Here is a 20,738-nt window from a genome sequence, read left to right on the forward strand (position 1 = left end):
CGCCCCCTCCAGCTCCATGCGGACCTGAGTGTGGACAGCCTGTTTTCACGTCCGCTTTCCCACAATATAAACAGCGTCTCTGCCCAATGATGTTATAACTGTAGAATGATCGAGGGCGAGTTCTTGGTTTCTTATGTGGGTTTATTGTTAGGCAGTTTCATTAACGTCCTCCCAGCGCGGTAACAACACACAACAACAGCAGTCACGTTTTCGTCTACCGTAAACAGCAATGTTGTGACACTCTTAAACAGGACAATACTGCCATCTACTGTACATGCACCACAACACCTCCAGGCAACTTCAACCCTTTACTAATACCCTCCTCCATTCACATCCCATCTCCCTGGATTGTAAGTAACCTAATGTAAATAATCGAACATATTTCGAATGTATATACTTGTTCTTATGCTATCTGAACTCACTATGTTCTCTGCTTGCTGTACATATCCTACTAAGTAAGACCTACACTGTTTCAATGTCCATTTCTCTTTTGATGCAATTGTTGATGACTGAAGTACTGATATCAACCAAAGCTCCTCATCCCACCCCCCGGATTGTAAATAATGTAAATAAGTCAATGTATATACTATGAGGATTAACTTGTGTGATGACTGGATATGTTTGAAACACTGTCACTGTGATTGATTTCATCTTCAACAGTATCCATCCTTATATTCTGTGAAATGGTTGAAGTGTTGTCATCCATGGCAATTTCTACACCTGACTGCTCAACAGCGCCCTCTGTGGCAGCTTGTACTTTTTGACCAAACCCTCAAATCCATTTGTGAGCGTCTTCCACATACTTGCCAACCCTCCCGGATTTTCCGGGAGACTCCCAAAATTCAGCGCCTATCCTGAAAACCTCCCGGGACAAAATTTAATGCGGACCTGAGTGTGGACAGCCGGTTTTCATGTCCGCTTTCCCACAATATAAACAGCGTGTCCACGCAATGATGTTATAACTGTGGAATGATCGAGGGCGAGTTCTTGGTTTCTTATGTGGGTTTATTGTTAGGCAGTTTCATTAACGTCCTCCCAGCGCGGTAACAACACACAACAACAGCAGTCACGTTTTCGTCTACCATAAACAGCAATGTTGTGACACTCTTAAACAGGACAATACTTCCATCTAGTGTACATGCACCACAACACCTCCAGGCAACTTCAACCCTTTACTAATACCCTCCTCCATTCACATCCCATCTCCCCGGATTGTAAGTAACCTAATGTAAATAATCGAATGTATTTCTAATGTATATGCTTGCTCTTATGCTATCTGAACTCACTATGTTCTCTGCTCGCTGTACATATCCTACTAAGTAAGACTTCCACTGTTTCAATGTCCATTTCTCTGTTGATGCAATTGTTGATGACTGAAGTACTGATATCAACCAAAGCTCCTCATCCCACCTCCCGGATTGTAAATAATGTAAATAAGTCAATGTATATACTATGATGATTAACTTGTGTGATGACTGGATATGTTTGAAACACTGTCACTGTGATTGATTTAATCTTCAACGGTATCCATCCTTATATTCTGTGAAATGGTTGAAGTTCTGTCATCCATGTCAACTTCTACACTTGACTGCTCAACAGCGCCCTCTGTGGCAACTTGTACTTTTTGACCAATCTCTCAAATCCATTTGTGAGCGTCTTCCACATACTTGCCGACCCTCCCGGATTTTCAGAGAGACTCCCAAAATTCAGCACCTATCCTGTAAACCTCCCGAGACAAAATTTCTTCCAAAAATCTCCCGAAATTCAGGCGGAGCGCCATGCGGACCTGAGTGAGGACAGCCTGTTTTCACGTCCGCTTTCCCACAATATAAACAGCGTCTCTGCCCAATGACGTTATAACTGTAGAATGATCAAGGGCGAGTTCTTGGTTTCTTATGTGGGTTTATTGTTAGGCAGTTTCATTAACGTCCTCCCAGCGCGGTAACAACACACAACAACAGCAGTCACGTTTTCGTCTACCGTAAACAGCAATGTTGTGACACTCTGAAACAGGACAATACTGCCATCTACTGTACATGCACCACAAGACCTCCAGGCAACTTCAACCCTTTACTAATACCCTCCTCCATTCACATCCCATCTCCCCGGATTGTAAGTAACCTAATGTAAATAATCGAACGTATTTCTAATGTATATACTTGTTCTTATGCTATCTGAACTCACTATGTTCTCTGCTCGCTGTAAATATCGTACTAAGTAAGACCTACACTGTTTCAATGTCCATTTCTCTGTTGATGCAATTGTTGATGACTGAAGTACTGATATCAACCAAAGCTCCTCATCCCACCCCCCGGATTGTAAATAATGTAAATAAGTCAATGTATATACTATGATGATTAACTTGTGTGATGACTGGATATGTTTGAAACACTGTCACTGTGATTGATTTCATCTTCAACGGTATCCATCCTTATATTCTGTGAAATGGTTGAAGTGTTGTCATCCATGGCAACTTCTACACCTGACTGCTCAACAGCGCCCTCTGTGGCAACTTGTACTTTTTGACCAATCTCTCAAATCCATTTGTGAGCGTCTTCCACGTACTTGCCAACCCTCCCGGATTTTCCAGGGAGACTCCTAAAATTCAGCGCCTATCCTGAAAACCTCCCCGGACAAAATTTCAACCGAAAATCTCCCGAAATTCAGGCGGAGCGCCATGCGGACCTGAGTGTGGACAGCCTGTTTTTACGTCCGATTTCCCACAATATAAACAGCGTCTCTGCCCAATGACGTTATAACTGTAGAATGATCGAGGGCGAGTTCTTGGTTTCTAATGTGGGTTTATTGTTAGGCAGTTTCATTAACGTCCTTCCAGCGCGGTAACAACACACAACAACAGCAGTCACGTTTTCGTCTACCGTAAACAGCAATGTTGTGACACTCTTAAAACAGGACAATACTGCCATCTACTGTACATGCACCACAACACCTCCAGGCAACTTCAACCCTTTACTAATACCCTCCTCCATTCACATCCCATCTCCCCGGATTGTAAGTAACCTAATGTAAATAATCGAATGTATTTCGAATGTATATGCTTGCTCTTATGCTATCTGAACTCACTATGTTCTCTGCTCGCTGTAAATATCGTACTAAGTAAGACCTACACTGTTTCAATGTCCATTTCTCTGTTGATGCAATTGTTGATGACTGAAGTACTGATATCAACCGAAGCTCCTCATCCCACACCCCGGATTGTAAATAATGTAAATAAGTCAATGTATATACTATGATGATTAACTTGTGAGATGACTGGATATGTTTGAAACACTGTCACTGTGATTGATTTCATCTTCAACGGTATCCATCCTTATATTCTGTGAAATGGTTGAAGTGTTGTCATCCATGGCAACTTCTACACCTGACTGCTCAACAGCGCCCTCTGTGGCAACTTGTACTTTTTGACCAATCTCTCAAATCCATTTGTGAGCGTCTTCCACATACTTGCCAACCCTCCCGGATTTTCCGGGAGACTCCCAAAATTCAGCGCCTATCCTGAAAACCTCCCCGAGACAAAATTTCTTCCAAAAATCTCCCGAAATTCAGGCGGAGCGCCATGCTGACCTGAGTGTGGACAGCCTGTTTTCACGTCCGCTTTCCCACAATATAAACAGCGTCTCTGCCCAATGACGTTATAACTGTAGAATGATCGAGGGCGAGTTCTTGGTTTCTTATGTGGGTTTATTGTTAGGCAGTTTCATTAACGTCCTCCCAGCGCGGTAACAACACACAACAACAGCAGTCACGTTTTCGTCTACCGTAAACAGCAATGTTGTGACACTCTTAAAACAGGACAATACTGCCATCTACTGTACATGCACCACAAGACCTCCAGGCAACTTCAACCCTTTACTAATACCCTCCTCCATTCACATCCCATCTCCCCGGATTGTAAGTAACCTAATGTAAATAATCGAACATATTTCTAATGTATATACTTGTTCTTATGCTATCTGAACTCACTATGTTCTCTGCTCGCTGTAAATATCGTACTAAGTAAGACCTACACTGTTTCAATGTCCATTTCTCTGTTGATGCAATTGTTGATGACTGAAGTTCTGATATCAACCAAAGCTCCTCATCCCACCCCCCGGATTGTAAATAATGTAAATAAGTCAATGTATATACTATGATGATTAACTTGTGTGATGACTGGATATGTTTGAAACACTGTCACTGTGATTGATTTAATCTTCAACGGTATCCATCCTTATATTCTGTGAAATGGTTGAAGTGTTGTCAACCATGTCAACTTCTACACCTGACTGCTCAACAGCGCCCTCTGTGGCAACTTGTACTTTTTGACCAAACCCTCAAATCCATTTGTGAGCGTCTTCCACATACTTGCCAACCCTCCCGGATTTTCCGGGAGACTCCCAAAATTCAGCGTCTATCCTGAAAATTTCATGCGGACCTGAGTGTGGACAGCCGGTTTTCATGTCCGCTTTCCCACAATATAAACAGCGTGTCCACGCAATGATGTTATAACTGTGGAATGATCGAGGGCGAGTTCTTGGTTTCTTATGTGGGTTTATTGTTAGGCAGTTTCATTAACGTCCTCCCAGCGCGGTAACAACACACAACAACAGCAGTCACGTTTTCGTCTACCGTAAACAGCAATGTTGTGACACTCTTAAACAGGACAATACTGCCATCTAGTGTACATGCACCACAACACCTCCAGGCAACTTCAACCCTTTACTAATACCCTCCTCCATTCACATCCCATTTCCCCGGATTGTAAGTAACCTAATGTAAATAATCGAATGTATTTCGAATGTATATGCTTGTTCTTATGCTATCTGAACTCACTATGTTCTCTGCTTGCTTAACATATCCTACTAAGTAAGACCTACACTGTTTCAATGTCCACATTTCTGTGTTGATGCAATTGTTGATGACTGAAGTACTGATATCAACCAAAGCTCCTTATCCCACCCACCGGATTGTAAATAATTCAATGTGATAACTATGATGATTAACTTGTGTGATGACTGTATTATGATGATAGTATATATTTGTACTGTGAATTGATTAACGTGGACCCCGACTTAAGCAAGTTGAAAAATGTATTCGGGTGTTACCATTTAGTGGTCAATTGTACAAAATATGTACTGAAATCTACTAATAAAAGATTCAATCAATCAATCAATCATCCATATGTGACAATAACATCTACGGCTTTTAGAGAGTGCAGTGCACAACTGCGCAAACAACAGCTGTAAATATACTCCTCCCCTCTTAACCACGCCCCACCTCCGACCACGCCCCCCACCCCCCAGCTCCCGAAATCAGAGGTCTCAAGGTTGGCAAGTATGGTCTTCCACAAAAGCAGTTTTGTGTTTATAAACCAAACATTTTGGTTCTCCTGTTCATTAGCATGAAGCATTGAAACCCCAGCATTATGCAAATGACTTGCAGAATATATTTTCCAGACTGTATTCCTCCAACATTATCTGCATTTTGCATCTGCTCATTAATTTCTCCTATAACTCCTTTAATCTTCTTTCCTCGTGCTTGATGCTGTCCTCGGAGACTTTCAATCTTATTTTCATAAGCCTGAACAGTGAGTTTTTGTTTGTCTTTTCTCATTTCTTTCATTCGCAAACATCTGAACTGTTATCCTTCCACTCCATTTTCACGCACAAACACATACAAAAATTCCAAAATCCACACGTTAAACAACACAGTGTCCTGTGGCACTAGACTAGCTGTCTTATACGCCATTGCATTTTGGAGGTCAAGGCAGGGAATGACATGCAGTTACAAGGTCGGACATTTCATCTGGCATCACAAGGACAAAGATAAGACCTTCTGGAGCAGGGGCCGGGAACCTTTTTGGCTGAGAGAGCCAAAAAGCCAACTATTTTAAAATGTATTTCCGTAAGAGCCATATAATATTTTTTTTAACACTGAACACAACTAAACGCGTGCATTTTTAAGTAAGACCAACATTTCTAGAGTATAATAGGTCTCTTATTCTTTGTAATAACATTGTTATTCTGAAGCTAACTGTCGAGGGGGCGTGGCCCGCGGGCCTGCAGCAAACTGGGGTGTGCCAGGACCGGCCTCGAAATCAGCGAGAGCTGCGTAGATAGCCCACTTGAGCCTTGTTATCTAATCACCCGTCGCTCTGTTATAAGCAGCAGGCAGGATGAGAGATGGGGTTGGGGCTGGAGCCAGAGCGCGAGCAAGAACGAAAGAGAAAAATACAATTGCTGGAAAGCAACTGAGAGACTTATTGACAAATAAAAGAATATTGTAACCCTGAAACGGGCTCTCATGTCGGTGCTTGGTGGTCTGAAGAACCCCCAGGAGGACAATAATAAATAAATAACTTTTTAACGCAACTTCTTGAACAGGTGCGGTAGTAAACGGATGGATGGACTAAAAATGTATGAGAATGTTTTATGTTTTGAACATTATCTTTAACACTTATTACAAGTGGAATTATTCATTACTTATCATGTTAAGCAATGTCAGCTCAGATTTATCTAAGAGCCAGATGCAGTCATCAAAAGAGCCACATCTGGCTCGCGAGCCATAGGTTCCCTACGCCTGTTCTGGAGGAAAGTTCTGTGGTCAGATGAAACACAAATTGAGCTGTTTGGCCACAAAACCCAGCAATATATTTGGAGGAGAAAATCCCAGGAACACCATACCCACCGTCAAGCATGGTGGCGGTAGTATTATGCTCTGGGCCTGTTTTCGTGCCAATGGAACTGGTGATTTACAGAGAGTAAACGGGACAATGAAAAATGACGATTACGTCCAAATTATTCAGGACAAGCTAAAATCATCAGCCCGGAGTTTGGGTCTTGGGCGCAGTTGGGTGTTCCAACAGGACAATGACCCCAAACACAAGTCAAAAGTGGTCAAGGAATGGCCAAATCAGGCTAGAATTAAGGTTTTGGAATGGCCTTCCCAAAGTCCTGACTTAAACGTGTGGGCAATGCTAAAGAAACAAGTCCATGTCAGAAACCAACAAATTTACCTGAACTGCACCTATTTTGTCAAGAGGAGTGGTCAAAAATTCAAGCAGAAGCTTGCCAGAAGCTTGTGGATGGCTACCAAAAGTGCCTTATTGCAGTGAAATTTGCCAAGCGATATGAAAGCAAATATTAACATTTCTGTGTGTATACTTTTGACCCAGCAGATTTGGTCACATTTTCAATTGACCCATAATAAATTCATGAAAGAACCAAACTTCATAACTGTTTTTGTGACCAACAAATATGTTCTCCAATCACTCTATCAACAAAAAAATAAGAGTTGTAGAAATTATTGGAAACTCAAGACAGCCATGACATTATGTTCTTATAATGCTGTATAATAGACTATATTTTTATGTTCTTCGCATGTGAATAATGCTGTATAATAGACTGTATTTATGTTATTGACATGTGAATAATGCTGTATAATAGACTGTATTTATGTTATTGACATGTGAATAATGCTGTATAATAGACTGTATTTATGTTATTGACATGTGAATAATGCTGTATAATAGACTATATTTATGTTATTGAATAATGCTGTGTAATAGACTATATTTGTTGCGATCTGCTGCTCAGATCTTCACGTGTTTGTTTTTTCATTCTCAGTCTGACCCGTTTATTTCCTGTTTTTGTCCATCACTATGGTTACACATCAGTCCACCTGTTAGTCTCGCCCCGCACACCTGCTACTAATTTTCACCCTCCTATTTAAGCTCACCTTTTCTGTTTACTCATTCTCGGATCCTAAGTTGCCCACGCGCATCAGTGACGACTCTCATCATTCGTATGTATTTTCTCGCTAGCTCTCACGCCAAGCCACTTTATTGTCTAGCTTTCATGCTAAATGTTTTGTTTACTCTTTTGTGTCCTCGTACCAAGTTTTAGTTTTCCTTGTTTTATCCTAGCTTTCACGCTAGCGTCTTTTGTTTACTTTTTCTCTTTACACCAGTATTTTTGTTCATAGACTTTTGTTATTAAATAAATACCTTATATCTTACCTTTGCTGTGTTCTGCTTCGACGCATCCACGGGAAAACTACACCGGCATTACCATGCCGAAGAAGAGTCTTCACAATATTTATGTTATTCACATGTGAATAATGCTGTATAATAGACTATATTTATCTTATTCACATGTGAATAATGCTGTATAATAGACTATATTTATGTTATTCACATGTGAACAATGCTGTATAATAGACTATATTTATGTTATTCACATGTGAACAATGCTGTATAATAGACTATATTTATGTTATTCACATGTGAATAATGCTGTATAATACACTATATTTATGTTATTCACATGTGAATAATGCTGTATAATAAACTATATTTATGTTATTTACACGTGAATAATCCTGTATAAGACTATATTTATGTTATTGACATGTGAATAAAGCTGTATAATAGACTATATTTATGTTATTCACATGTGAATAATGCTGTATAATAGACTGTATTTATGCTATTCACATGTGAATAATGCTGTATAATAGACTATATTAATGTTATTTACATGTGAATAATGCAGTATAAAACTGTATTTATGTTATTCACATGTGAATAATGCTGTATAATAGACTGTATTTATGTTATTCACATGTGAATAATGCTGTATAATAGACTATATTTATGTTATTCACATGTGAATAATGCTGTATAATAGACTGTATTTATGCTATTCACATGTGAATAATGCTGTATAATAGACTATATTTATGTTATTTACATGTGAATAATGCTGTATAATAGACTGTGTTTATGTTATTCACATGTGAATAATGCTGCATAATAGACTATATTTATGTTATTCACATGTGAATACTGCTGTATAATAGACTGTATTTATTGACATGTAAAAATACTTAAATGTCTATTGTGAGTGAACTGTGGTGCTGAATTTCCCCCAGGGATCAATAAAGTACTTTTTATTCTGTTTTATTCCATTCTATTCTTTACAAGTGTATGTAAACTTTTGATCGCAATTGTATATACCCCATTACATTTTTTTTTTAAACTAGAGTAGCTATACTGTGTTATATATGAACGTCCAACTAAAGAATGCATACGGCTGATTTAATGCAACAAAAACTAATCAGAAGTGCCAATAACGGATACTACAGAACATGGCTACTCAACTAGATAATAAAGAGGGCTGCAGTTTCAAGAGCCCAAGGGCTCGGGGGCCTGTACATCAAAATTTGGCTATTTCGTCAGAAAGGCCCCCCAGGTTATAGTTCCTTGAGACTGTGTTTAGTTAATTGCAAAGTAAACACATCGGCTTTCAAACTGCACTGTTAATAAATTAATTATTCTGCCCTCGCTACTTGTTTCCAGCGTGTGCAGCTAGTTAACAACAGTAAGACTGATGTTCCTTCTTTTAAATTTCCTTAATTGAGAATGTGGGATTTACAATATTAACTACAAACGATAAAACACTGAAAATTGACAACATATGAACGTCACTACACTTCTCCATCCACATATTTTACAATCGAGCAAAACACAACAAAATGCAACACACATTAAATATGAAACAAAAGGGTAAAAAAAAAAAAACCTACAATCTGATATATGTGATATATCACTAAGCTTTAGAACTTTGTTGTAAAAATCTCTTTCCGCGTCTGTCCTTGACACCCACATTTCAGGCTGAAATTCTGTGGAAACACTCTGTGGAAACAGTCCCCGCCCACACTGCTTGGTGCCTCGTCTGAGCTGCTGTGACTTAGATGACCATAGTAACTAATTAGATGACCATAGTAACTAATTAGATGACCATAGTAACTAGTATATAATGCAGATTCCAAGCATTGAAAGACTTAGTGTAGTTGAAACCTTCGACGTCCCACTGGGTTGTGAGTTTTTCCTTGCCCTTTTAGTGGGCGCTGAACCGCGGATGTCATTGTGGCTTGTGCAACCCTTTGAGACACTTGTGATTTAGGGCTATATAAATAAACATTGATTGATTGATTGATTTCATTTCATTACACTTCTTCCTTCATTTAGGTTTTGAAGACTGAAAATATAAACATAAAAACGTCCATTGTGTATTTTACATAAATAATCTCCATCGTGTATTTTTACATAAATAAAATAGAAAGTTTAGTGTTAATACAGTCACACAATAAATAAATAAATAGGTTGTACTTGTATAGCGCTTTTCTACCTTCAAGGTACTCAAAGCGCTTTGACACTACTTCCACATTTACCCATTCACACACACATTCACACACTGATGGAGGGAGCTGCCATGCAAGGCGCCAACCAGCACCCATCAGGAGCAAGGGTGAAGTGTCTTGCTCAGGACACAACGGACGTGACGAGGTTTGTACTAGGTGGGATTTGAACCAGGGACCCTCGGGTTGCGCACAGCCACTCTCCCCACTGCGCCACGCCGTCCCTGATAAACTACAATAAACAATAAACTACAAAGATGAAAGCCAATAATAATAATAATAATAATAATAATACAGACAAAATGCAAACTAGATAAAAGCCAATAATAATAATAATAATAATAATCCATCCATCCATCCATCCATTTTCTACCGATTATTCCCTTTTGGGGTCGCGGGGGGCGTTGGCGCCTATCTCAGCTACAATCGGGCGGAAGGCGGGGTACACCCTGGAAAAGTCGCCAACTCATCCAAAGTGCAAACTAGATAAAAGCAAATAATAATAATAATAATAATAATAATAATGTCTGTCTATCTGTGTTGGCCCTGCGATGAGGTGGCGACTTGTCCAGGTGTACGACGCTTTCCGCCCGATTGTAGCTGAGATAGGCACCAGTGCCCCACGCGACTCCAAAAGGAATAAGCGGTAGGAAATGGATGGATGTTTAAACACAGAAATGACACAACATTCATACATTAAAAACAATGTATGTGGCTCATCACTATAAGCGTTGTCGCCCTCTATTGGTCAAATTTAGCACTACAGGTATTAAACGAGGCTTGATCGTCACTCTCTGACAACAACAGAAAAAACACGACCACGAATACAAAAGACATCCCGAACCCAGCAAATTTTCAATACAAAACAAACTAAATACTTTTATGCACAAATTAAATCTACTTACAAAGATTTGAGCAAGTTTCGTGATGAAGTAGCACGTGTGGGTGTCGAGCATTGTTGCTGCTTGTCTGGATAAATGTGTCCGTCGCTTAAAAAGGTCCGCCAGAAAACAATGACTCAAGCACCTGCTCGGATCAGAACATTCATGCTTTGTTGTCCAGCTGTTGTTAAAAGTCAAATGTTTGCAATTAATTTAGATTTTTTTTTTTTACCAGGGTTGAAAGTGTAGTCTTCTTCTACTTACCACACGGCTGTTTCGTTGTAACACTTATGCCTCGCTGTTGCCCCATGTGGGTGGCGGAAGTACTGCATACACGACCAACCCTCGTTTTAATGGTTCCATCCATTTATACCGCTTGTCCCTTTTTTGGGGTCGAGGGTTCCATCAAACCTATTTGGGTGGTGTTCGGGGGGCCAAAGAAAAAGCGGTAGCCAGTGTGTTGGCTTAGCAGTCCTGGTCTTTTGTTGCGCCCTAAAAAGTTTTACTAATGTAAGTATTGTACTTATTCCGCATCAGCCATTTGATTGTAAAATGCACCTTAAGTCGTAGTTTACATTTTAAAAAAGTTGGACGCGTTGACATCGCCATGTAAAATCGTTAATACTTTATTCTCACACACTCCTGAAACACTCTCACACATACTACTGAAACACTCTCAATTTTTTTCTCTCACACACACTACTGAAACACTCTTAATTTTTTTTTTCTCTCACACATACTACTGAAACACTCACACACACTACTGAAACATTCACACACACTACTGAAACACTCTCATACACATTCCTGGAAACCCTTTCCCACACACTACTGAAACACTCTCATACACACTACTGAAACATTCACACACACTACTGAAACACTCTCATACACATTCCTGGAAACCCTTTCCCACACACTACTGAAACACTCTCATACACACTACTGAAACACTCTCATAGACATTACTGAATTTTTTTCTCTCACATACACTACTGAAAAACTCTCATACACACTCCTGAAACCCTTTCCCACACAGATCCAAGATGGCGGCGTACACACTACTGAAACACTCTCATACACATTACTGATTTTTTTTCTCTCACACACCCTACTGAAACACTCACACATACTACTGAAACACTCTCACATACTACTAAAACTATCTCACACACTACTGAAACACTCACACACACTACTGAAACACTCTCATACATACTACTTAAGCACTGTCATAGACACTACTGATTTTTTTCCTCTCACATACACTATTGAAACACTCACACACAACACTGAAACACTTTCACACACTACTGGAACACTCTCACACACTACCGAAACACTCTCACACACACTACTGAAACACTCTCATACACACTACTTAAACACTCTCATACACTACTGAATTTGTTCTCTCTTACACACTACTGAAACAGCCTCATACACACTACTGAATTTTTTTCTCTCTTGACACACTACTGAAACACTTTCATACACACTACTGGAGGCGTTGAAATCGCCATGTAAAATCGCTAATGCTCAACAGTAGCATGTCAATAACAAAGCTTTTCTGAAACGTTTTTCGTTTTAGTTTTTTGGAAAAGTGGAGCCTTACTTAACTAATGTTGGAGACTTTGTTGCATTTAAAATTGCAACAATACCTAGAGGTAGTTTGGCATTGTCTGCTCTCAGTGCTGCTGGAGTGATCACCAAGTACCAAGCTACAAAAAATGTTTGACTCTGGGGGCACATTGAGAGAGAAAAATCTATCTGGGGGGCCAATGTGTATTTGTGTATAAAGTATATATTCACATTTAGCTGTAAAAACCTGCTGTACACTGTGTGCGTTTGGGTCCCTTTTTTCCAGGAACATTAATCCCAAAAGTCACAATGTCCTACTACGACTCTGACAGACCACCTCTAAAAACAGTAGAATTTCATAGTTTTTTACTAAAATATAGTTTTTCTGAAAGTTCTGATATTAAAGGCCTACTGAAATGAGACTTTCTTATTTAAACGGGGATAGCAGGTCCATTCTATGTGTCATACTTGATCATTTCGCGATATTGCCATATTTTTGCTGAAAGGATTTAGTAGAGAACATCGACGATAAAGTTTGCAACTTTTGATGCTGATAAAAACAGCCTCGCCTTTACTGGAAGTCGCAGACGATGATGTAACAAAGGTGAGGGCTCCTCACGTCCTCACATTGTTTTTTAATGGGAGCCTCCAGGAACAAGAGCTGTTTGGACCGAGAAAACGACAATTTCCCCATGAATTTGACCGAGGATGAAAGAGTCGTGGATGATGATATTGATAACGAAGGACTATAAAAAAAAAAAAAATAAATAAATTAAAAAATAACGACGGCTCCGGGCGGCGGCAGTGTGAGAGTTTCAGATGTAATTAGACACATTTACTAGGATAATCCTGGAAGATCCCTTATCTGCTTTTTGTTTTAATAGTGTTTTGGTGAGATTGTAAAGACATACCTCAAGGTCGGATGGCTGCGGTGAACACGCAGTGTCTCAGAGAGAGGCAGAGGAGCCAAACTCACAGCTGCCTTTTAAACAGCTACTACAGGAGGACGAATAATCCAATGATGTCTCCGGTAAGATATATATCACAATTTTCCCATCCAAAAAACATGCTGGTTGACGTAGATAAAAGATGTTCGCTTGACCGCTCTGTGTTAAAAACAAAGAAACACCGGCTGTGTTTTGGTTGCTAAAGGCAGCCGCAATACACCGCTTTCCATCAACAGCTTTCTTCTTTGATGTCTCCATTATTAATTGAACAAATTGCAAAAGATTCAGCAACACAGATGTCCAAACTACTGTGTGATTATGCGATGAATGGAGACCACTTTTAGCCGTAACTGGTGCTGAGCTAATATTTCCTGACAGTCATCATTCCGCAACGTTTTCAACAAGAAACTCGCGGTAAATTTAAAATTGCATTTTAGTAAACTAAAAAGGCCGTATTGGCATGTGTTGCAATGTTAATATTTCATCATTGATATATAAACTATCAGACTGCATGGTCGCTAGTAGTGGCTTTCAGTAGGTCTTTAAAGGTCTAAAAAATTTTTATTTAGAACGTCCGGCGGGCCGGATTTAAAATCTTAACGGGCCGCATGTGGCCCGCGAGCCGTATTTTGCCCGAAAGACGTTCAACAAAAAGATTCTCTACCCAGCTCAGGCTGCCATCATTATCCATGCCACCACACCACAGGTGCAAAGGTGTACTATAATGACAACACCACCTCCACACTGCACCCCACAACCAATCAGGTGGTCCATCACACACATGCACAAGTTGGGGTGGCTCCTACACTTTTCACCCATGCAATTCACGACTATTTTAATTATAACAATGCAAAAAAAAAATTGGGAAACTAAATCTATAAAGTGCCCACGAGTGTATTTGTTAGCATTAGGAGAGAGTGAGACAGAGCAGAGGAGCCTTTGGGGAAAACACTGGCTGAGAGCTTTTCAAGTTGCCGGATGAGGAGCGTTTGATTGGAGTATCTCTGAGCATCACCATTGAACGCCATGAAGACGCCGCGCTCGGGGACCCGCCCACAACTCTCACTCGCTCTACCTGGCACCGACTCGGACCCGCAATCAAGCTGACGAGTCTCTAGGAGCTGATGAGACGCAATCACACACACGCACACACACACACACACACACACACACACACACACACACACACAGGCACCACTCCAACACAGGCCGAGCTGCACACACACACACACACACACACACACACACACACAGATTTTTGTATTTCTTACCTTCTTGAGACCTGAGAAAAATGCCTACCTCTTCATGACCACCCTTTCTAGATATAGGGCGGTATAGCTCGGTTGGTAGAGTGGCCGTGCCAGCAACTTAAGGGTTGCAGGTTCGATTCCCGCTTCCGCCATCCTAGTCACTGCCGTTGTGTCCTTGAGCAAGACACTTTACCCACCTGCTCCCAATGTCAACCACACTGGTTCAAATGTAACTTAGATATTGGGTTTCACTATGTAAAGCGCTTTGAGTCACTAGAGAAAAGCGCTATATAAATATAATTCACTTCACATATATAAAGATTTGTATTTACAACAATAACTATATATATATATATACATACATGTATACTATGCAATTATAAAAACGCTTTTTGTGGAAAACAAGTTGGAATTTCACAAGAAAATCTTAGAATTTTGGCAATATTATATTAAAAGTCGTCACTTTACTCAACGTAAGTCAAAATTTTACGAGAAAAACTGAACATGCGTGTGACAATCTGGATGGATGGATGGATGGATGGATGGATGGATGGATGGATGGATGGATGGATGGATGGATGGATGGATGGATGGATGGATGGATGGATGGATGGATGGATGGATGGATGGATGGATGGATGGATGGATGGATGGATGGATGGATGGATGGATGGATGGATGGATGGATGGATGGATGGATGGATGGATGGATGGATGGATGGATAGATAGATAGATAGATAGATAGATAGATAGATAGATAGATAGATAGATAGATAGATAGATAGATAGATAGATAGATAGATAGATAGATAGATAGATAGATAGATAGATAGATAGATAGATAGATAGATGGATGGATGGATGGATGGATGGATGGATGGATGGATGGATGGATGGATGGATGGATGGATGGATGGATGGATGGATGGATGGATGGATGGATGGATGGATGGATGGATGGATGGATGGATGGATGGATGGATGGATGGATGGATGGATGGATGGATGGATGGATGGATGGATGGATGGATGGATGGATGGATGGATGGATAGATAGATAGATAGATAGATAGATAGATAGATAGATAGATAGATAGATAGATAGATAGATAGATAGTACTTTATTGATTCCTTCAGGAGAGTTCCTTCAGGAAAATTAAAATTCCAGCAGCAGTGTACAGAGTTGAGATCAATTTAAAAAAAAGTAAAAAGTAAATAATGGGGGTTTAAAAGGAAACAAAATATAGAAATATTACAAAAAGAATAAAAACAATGGGAATAACAATATAACAGTAAAATAAGAATATGACAGTAAAATAAGAATATAACAAGACAAAGTAGGCAGTAGTGACCATGTTATGAAATCTGTCACTTCATTTCTGTTAGTTTTTCGTGTTTTGTATTTACTTCCTGTTCAGTGCTCTTATTTTGTTGTATTTCCTGTTTTATTCACGGAGCACTGTTGTTTTTCCTCTTTTCGTTGATTGGCAGCGGTTCACACCTGCTGTCAATCACATTAGTGTCTATTTATGTTTCACATGATAAAATCTATGTTGAGAACGTTTATCTGCACGACTGCTTTATGTTTGCTTTTGTTATTTTCTTATGAGTATTAAATATTCTTACCTTCACTCAACTCTCCTTGATTCTTGCATACTCAGGGACACACAACAGCAGACATGCGAGTTCACAACAATGTGTACAATATTATGAGAAAATGTGGAATTTTATTCGATAACAGTCTCGAGTTTACACGACAAAAGTCACAATTGTTTAAAGAAAACTAGCATTTTGGCAATATTATAACAAGAATCAGAATTTTTACATGGCAAATTTATGACAAAAGTCATCATTTTACTCAAAATAGGTCACTAATTTACAAGAACAACAAAAACATTAAATCAACAAAAAAAATCCTGACTTTGGAGCAATGTTCACGGACTAGCATTTGGCTCTCTATTAGATGTAACGGTTTTTCCGTACTGGGACCATAATTTCATTCCTAACTTGTTCACCAGTCTTCATATGGACAGTACTTTTCCTTGTTGATGTCTCAAGATGGGTAGAAATAAAAGAACATACATTCTTGTATTTGTTACTTTTCTGAGACATCCGAAAAATGCCTACCTATTCAGGACCACCCTTTTCTAAATATATAAAGATTTGTATTTACAACATTAACAATATATACATACTATGCAAATATAACAAAGCTTGTTGTGAAAAACGAGTTGGAATTTCACAAGAAAAACTGAGAATTTTGGCTGTATTATATTAAAAGTCGTCATTTTACTCAACGCAAGTCAAAATTTTACAAGAAAAACTGAACATGTGTGCAGTATTATGATAAAAGTTAGAATTGTACTCAATAACAGTCGCGAGTTTATATAAAAAGCTTAAAATGTTGGCAATTTTATGAAAATGCGTAATTTTACTCAACAAATGTCACAATTTTATAAGAAAACTAACATTTTGGCAAAATTATAATAATCAGAATTTTACTGGGCAAGTTTATGACAAAACTCATCATTTTACTCAAAAAATTTCACAATTTTATAAGAACAACACAAACATTAAATCAACAAAACAAATCCTAACTTTGGAGCAATGTTCACGGACTCTAGTATTTGGCTCTCTATTAGTTGTAATGTTTTTTCCGTACTGGGACCATAATTTCATTCCTAACTTGTTCACCGGTCCTCATATGGACAGTACTTTTCCTTGTTGATGTCTCAAGATGGGTAGAAATAAAAGAACATACATTCTTGTATTTGTTACCTTTCTGAGACATCCGAAAAATGCCTACCTATTCAGGACCACCCTTTTCTAGATATATAAAGATTTGTATTTACAACATTAACAATATATACATACCATGCAAAATATAACAAAGCGTGTTGTGAAAAACGAGTTGGAATTTTACAAGAAAAACTGAGAATTTTGGCTGTATTATAATAAAAGTCGTCATTTTACTCAACGCAAGTCAAAATTTTACAAGAAAAACTGAACATGTGTGCAATATTCTGATAAAAGTTCGAATTTTACTCAATAAAAGTCGCGAGTTTATAAGAAAAGCTTAAAATGTTGGCAATTTTATGAAAATGCGTAATTTTTCTTGACAAAAGTCACAATTTTATAACAAAACTAACATTTTGGCAATATTATAATAATAATCAGATTTTTACCGGGCAAATTTATGACAAAAGTCATCATTTTACTCAAAAAATGACACAATTTTATAAGAACAACACAAACATTAAATCAACAAAACAAATCCTAACTTTGGAGCAATGTTCACGGACTCTAGTATTTGGCTCTCTATTAGTTGTAATGTTTTTTCCGTACAGGGACCATAATTTCGGCGCTAACTTGTTCACCGGTCCTCATATGGACAGTACTTTTCCTTGTTGATGTCTCAAGATGGGTAGAAATAAAAGAACATACATTCTTGTATTTGTTACCTTTCTGAGACATCCGAAAAATGCCTACCTATTCAGGACCACCCTTTTCTAGATATATAAAGATTTGTATTTACATTAACAATATATACATACTATGCAAATATAACAAAGCTTGTTGTGAAAAACGAGTTGGAATTTCACAAGAAAAACTGAGAATTTTGGCTGTAGTATATTAAAAGTCGTCATTTTACTCAACTCAAGTCAAAATTTTACAAGAAAAACTGAACATGTGTGCAATATCATGATAAAAGTTAGAATTGTACTCAATAACAGTCGCGAGTTTATATAAAAAGCTTAAAATGTTGGCAATTTTATGAAAATGCGTAATTTTACTCGACAAAAGTCACAATTTTATAAGAAAACTAACATTTTGGCAAAATTATAATAATAATCAGAATTTTACCTGGGAAAATTTATGACAAAAGTCATCATTATACTCAAAACATTTCACAATTTTATAAGAACAACACAAACATTAAATCAACAAAACAAATCCTGACTTTGGAGCAATGTTCACGCACTCTAGTATTTGGCTCTCTATTAGATGTAAAGTTTTTTCCGTACTGGGACCATAATTTCGGCCCTAACTTGTTCACCGGTCCTCATATGGACAGTACTTTTCTTTGTTGATGTCTCAAGATGGGTAGAAATAAAAGAACATACATTCTTGTATTTGTTACCTTTCTGAGACATCCGAAAAATGCCTACCTATTCAGGATCACCCTTTTCTAGATATATAAAGATTTGTATTTACAACATTAACAATATATACATACTATGCAAATATAACAAAGTTTGTTGTGAAAAACGAGTTGGAATTTCACAAGAAAAACTGAGAATTTTGGCAGTATTATATTAAAAGTCGTCATTTTACTCATCGTAAGTCAAAATTTTACAAGAAAAACTGAACATGTGTGCAATATTCTGATAAAAGTTCGAATTTTACTCAATAACAGTGGCGAGTTTATAAGAAAATCTTAAAATGTTGGCAATTTTATGAAAATGCGTAATTTTACTCGACAAAAGTCACAATTTTATAAGAAAACTAACATTTTGGCAAAATTATAATAATAATCAGAATTTTACCTGGGAAAATTTATGACAAAAGTCATCATTATACTCAAAAAATTTCACAATTTTATAAGAACAACACAAACATTAAATCAACAAAACAAATCCTGACTTTGGAGCAATGTTCACGCACTCTAGTATTTGGCTCTCTATTAGATGTAAAGTTTTTTCCGTACTGGGACCATAATTTCGGCCCTAACTTGTTCACCGGTCCTCATATGGACAGTACTTTTCCTTGTTGATGTCTCAAGATGGGTAGAAATAAAAGAACATACATTCTTGTATTTGTTACCTTTCTGAGACATCCGAAAAATGCCTACCTATTCAGGATCACCCTTTTCTAGATATATAAAGATTTGTATTTACAACATTAACAATATATACATACTATGCAAATATAACAAAGTTTGTTGTGAAAAACGAGTTGGAATTTCACAAGAAAAACTGAGAATTTTGGCAGTATTATATTAAAAGTCGTCATTTTACTCATCGTAAGTCAAAATTTTACAAGAAAAACTGAACATGTGTGCAATATTCTGATAAAAGTTCGAATTTTACTCAATAACAGTGGCGAGTTTATAAGAAAATCTTAAAATGTTGGCAATTTTATGAAAATGCGTAATTTTACTCGACAAAAGTCACAATTTTATAAGAAAACTAACATTTTGGAAATATTATAATAATAATCGGAATTTTACCTGGCAAGTTTATGACAAAAGTCATCATTATACTAAAAAAATGTCACAATTTTACAAGAACAACAAGAACATCAAATCAGCAAAAAAAAAAAAAAAAACTGACTTTGGAGCAATGTTCACGGACTCTAGTATTTGGCTCTCTATTAGATGCAATGGTTTTTCCGTACTGGGACCATAATTTCGGCCCTAACTTGTTCACAGGTCCTCATATGGACAGTACTTTTTCTTGTTGATGTCTCAAGATGGGTAGAAATAAAAGAACATACATTCTTGTATTTGTTACCTTTTTGAGACATCTGAAAAATGCCTACCTATTCAGGACCACCCTTTTCTAGATATATAAATATTTGTATTTACAACATTAACAATATATACATACTATGCAAATATAACAAAGCTTGTTGTGAAAAACGAGTTGGAATTTCACACGAAAAACTGAGAATTTTGGCAGTATTATATTAAAAGTCGTCATTTTACTCAACGCAAGTCAAAATTTTACAAGAAAAACTGAACATGTGTGCAATATTCTGATAAAAGTTCGAATTTTACTCAATAACAGTGGTGAGTTTATAAGAAAAGTTTAAAATGTTGGCAATTTTATGAAAATGCGTAATTTTACTCGACAAAAGTCACAATTTTATAAGAAAA

At 37.8% G+C, this 20,738-nt stretch overlaps 1 protein-coding gene across 6 annotated transcripts in view; it reads right to left on the bottom strand.

Annotated features, from left to right (window-relative positions):
• The window catches only part of LOC133569202 (sodium channel protein type 4 subunit alpha-like), a 347,269-nt gene that overhangs the window by 222,399 nt on the left and 104,132 nt on the right, over nt 1–20,738 (bottom strand). For 5 of the 6 annotated variants that reach the window (XM_061921423.1, XM_061921421.1, XM_061921422.1 and 2 more), the window contains exon 1: nt 11,106–11,228. The exons of the other annotated variant lie outside the window; for it this stretch is intronic. In XM_061921423.1, the coding sequence (XP_061777407.1) occupies nt 11,106–11,156 (51 nt within the window). In that variant the 5' untranslated portion in view covers nt 11,157–11,228. Of the gene's footprint in view, nt 1–11,105; nt 11,229–20,738 lie in introns of those variants that run through there. 6 annotated transcript variants of the gene reach the window in all.

This window comes from Nerophis ophidion, linkage group LG15 (genome assembly GCF_033978795.1).
Source record: "Nerophis ophidion isolate RoL-2023_Sa linkage group LG15, RoL_Noph_v1.0, whole genome shotgun sequence".
NCBI classification, from domain to species: Eukaryota; Metazoa; Chordata; class Actinopteri; order Syngnathiformes; family Syngnathidae; genus Nerophis; species Nerophis ophidion.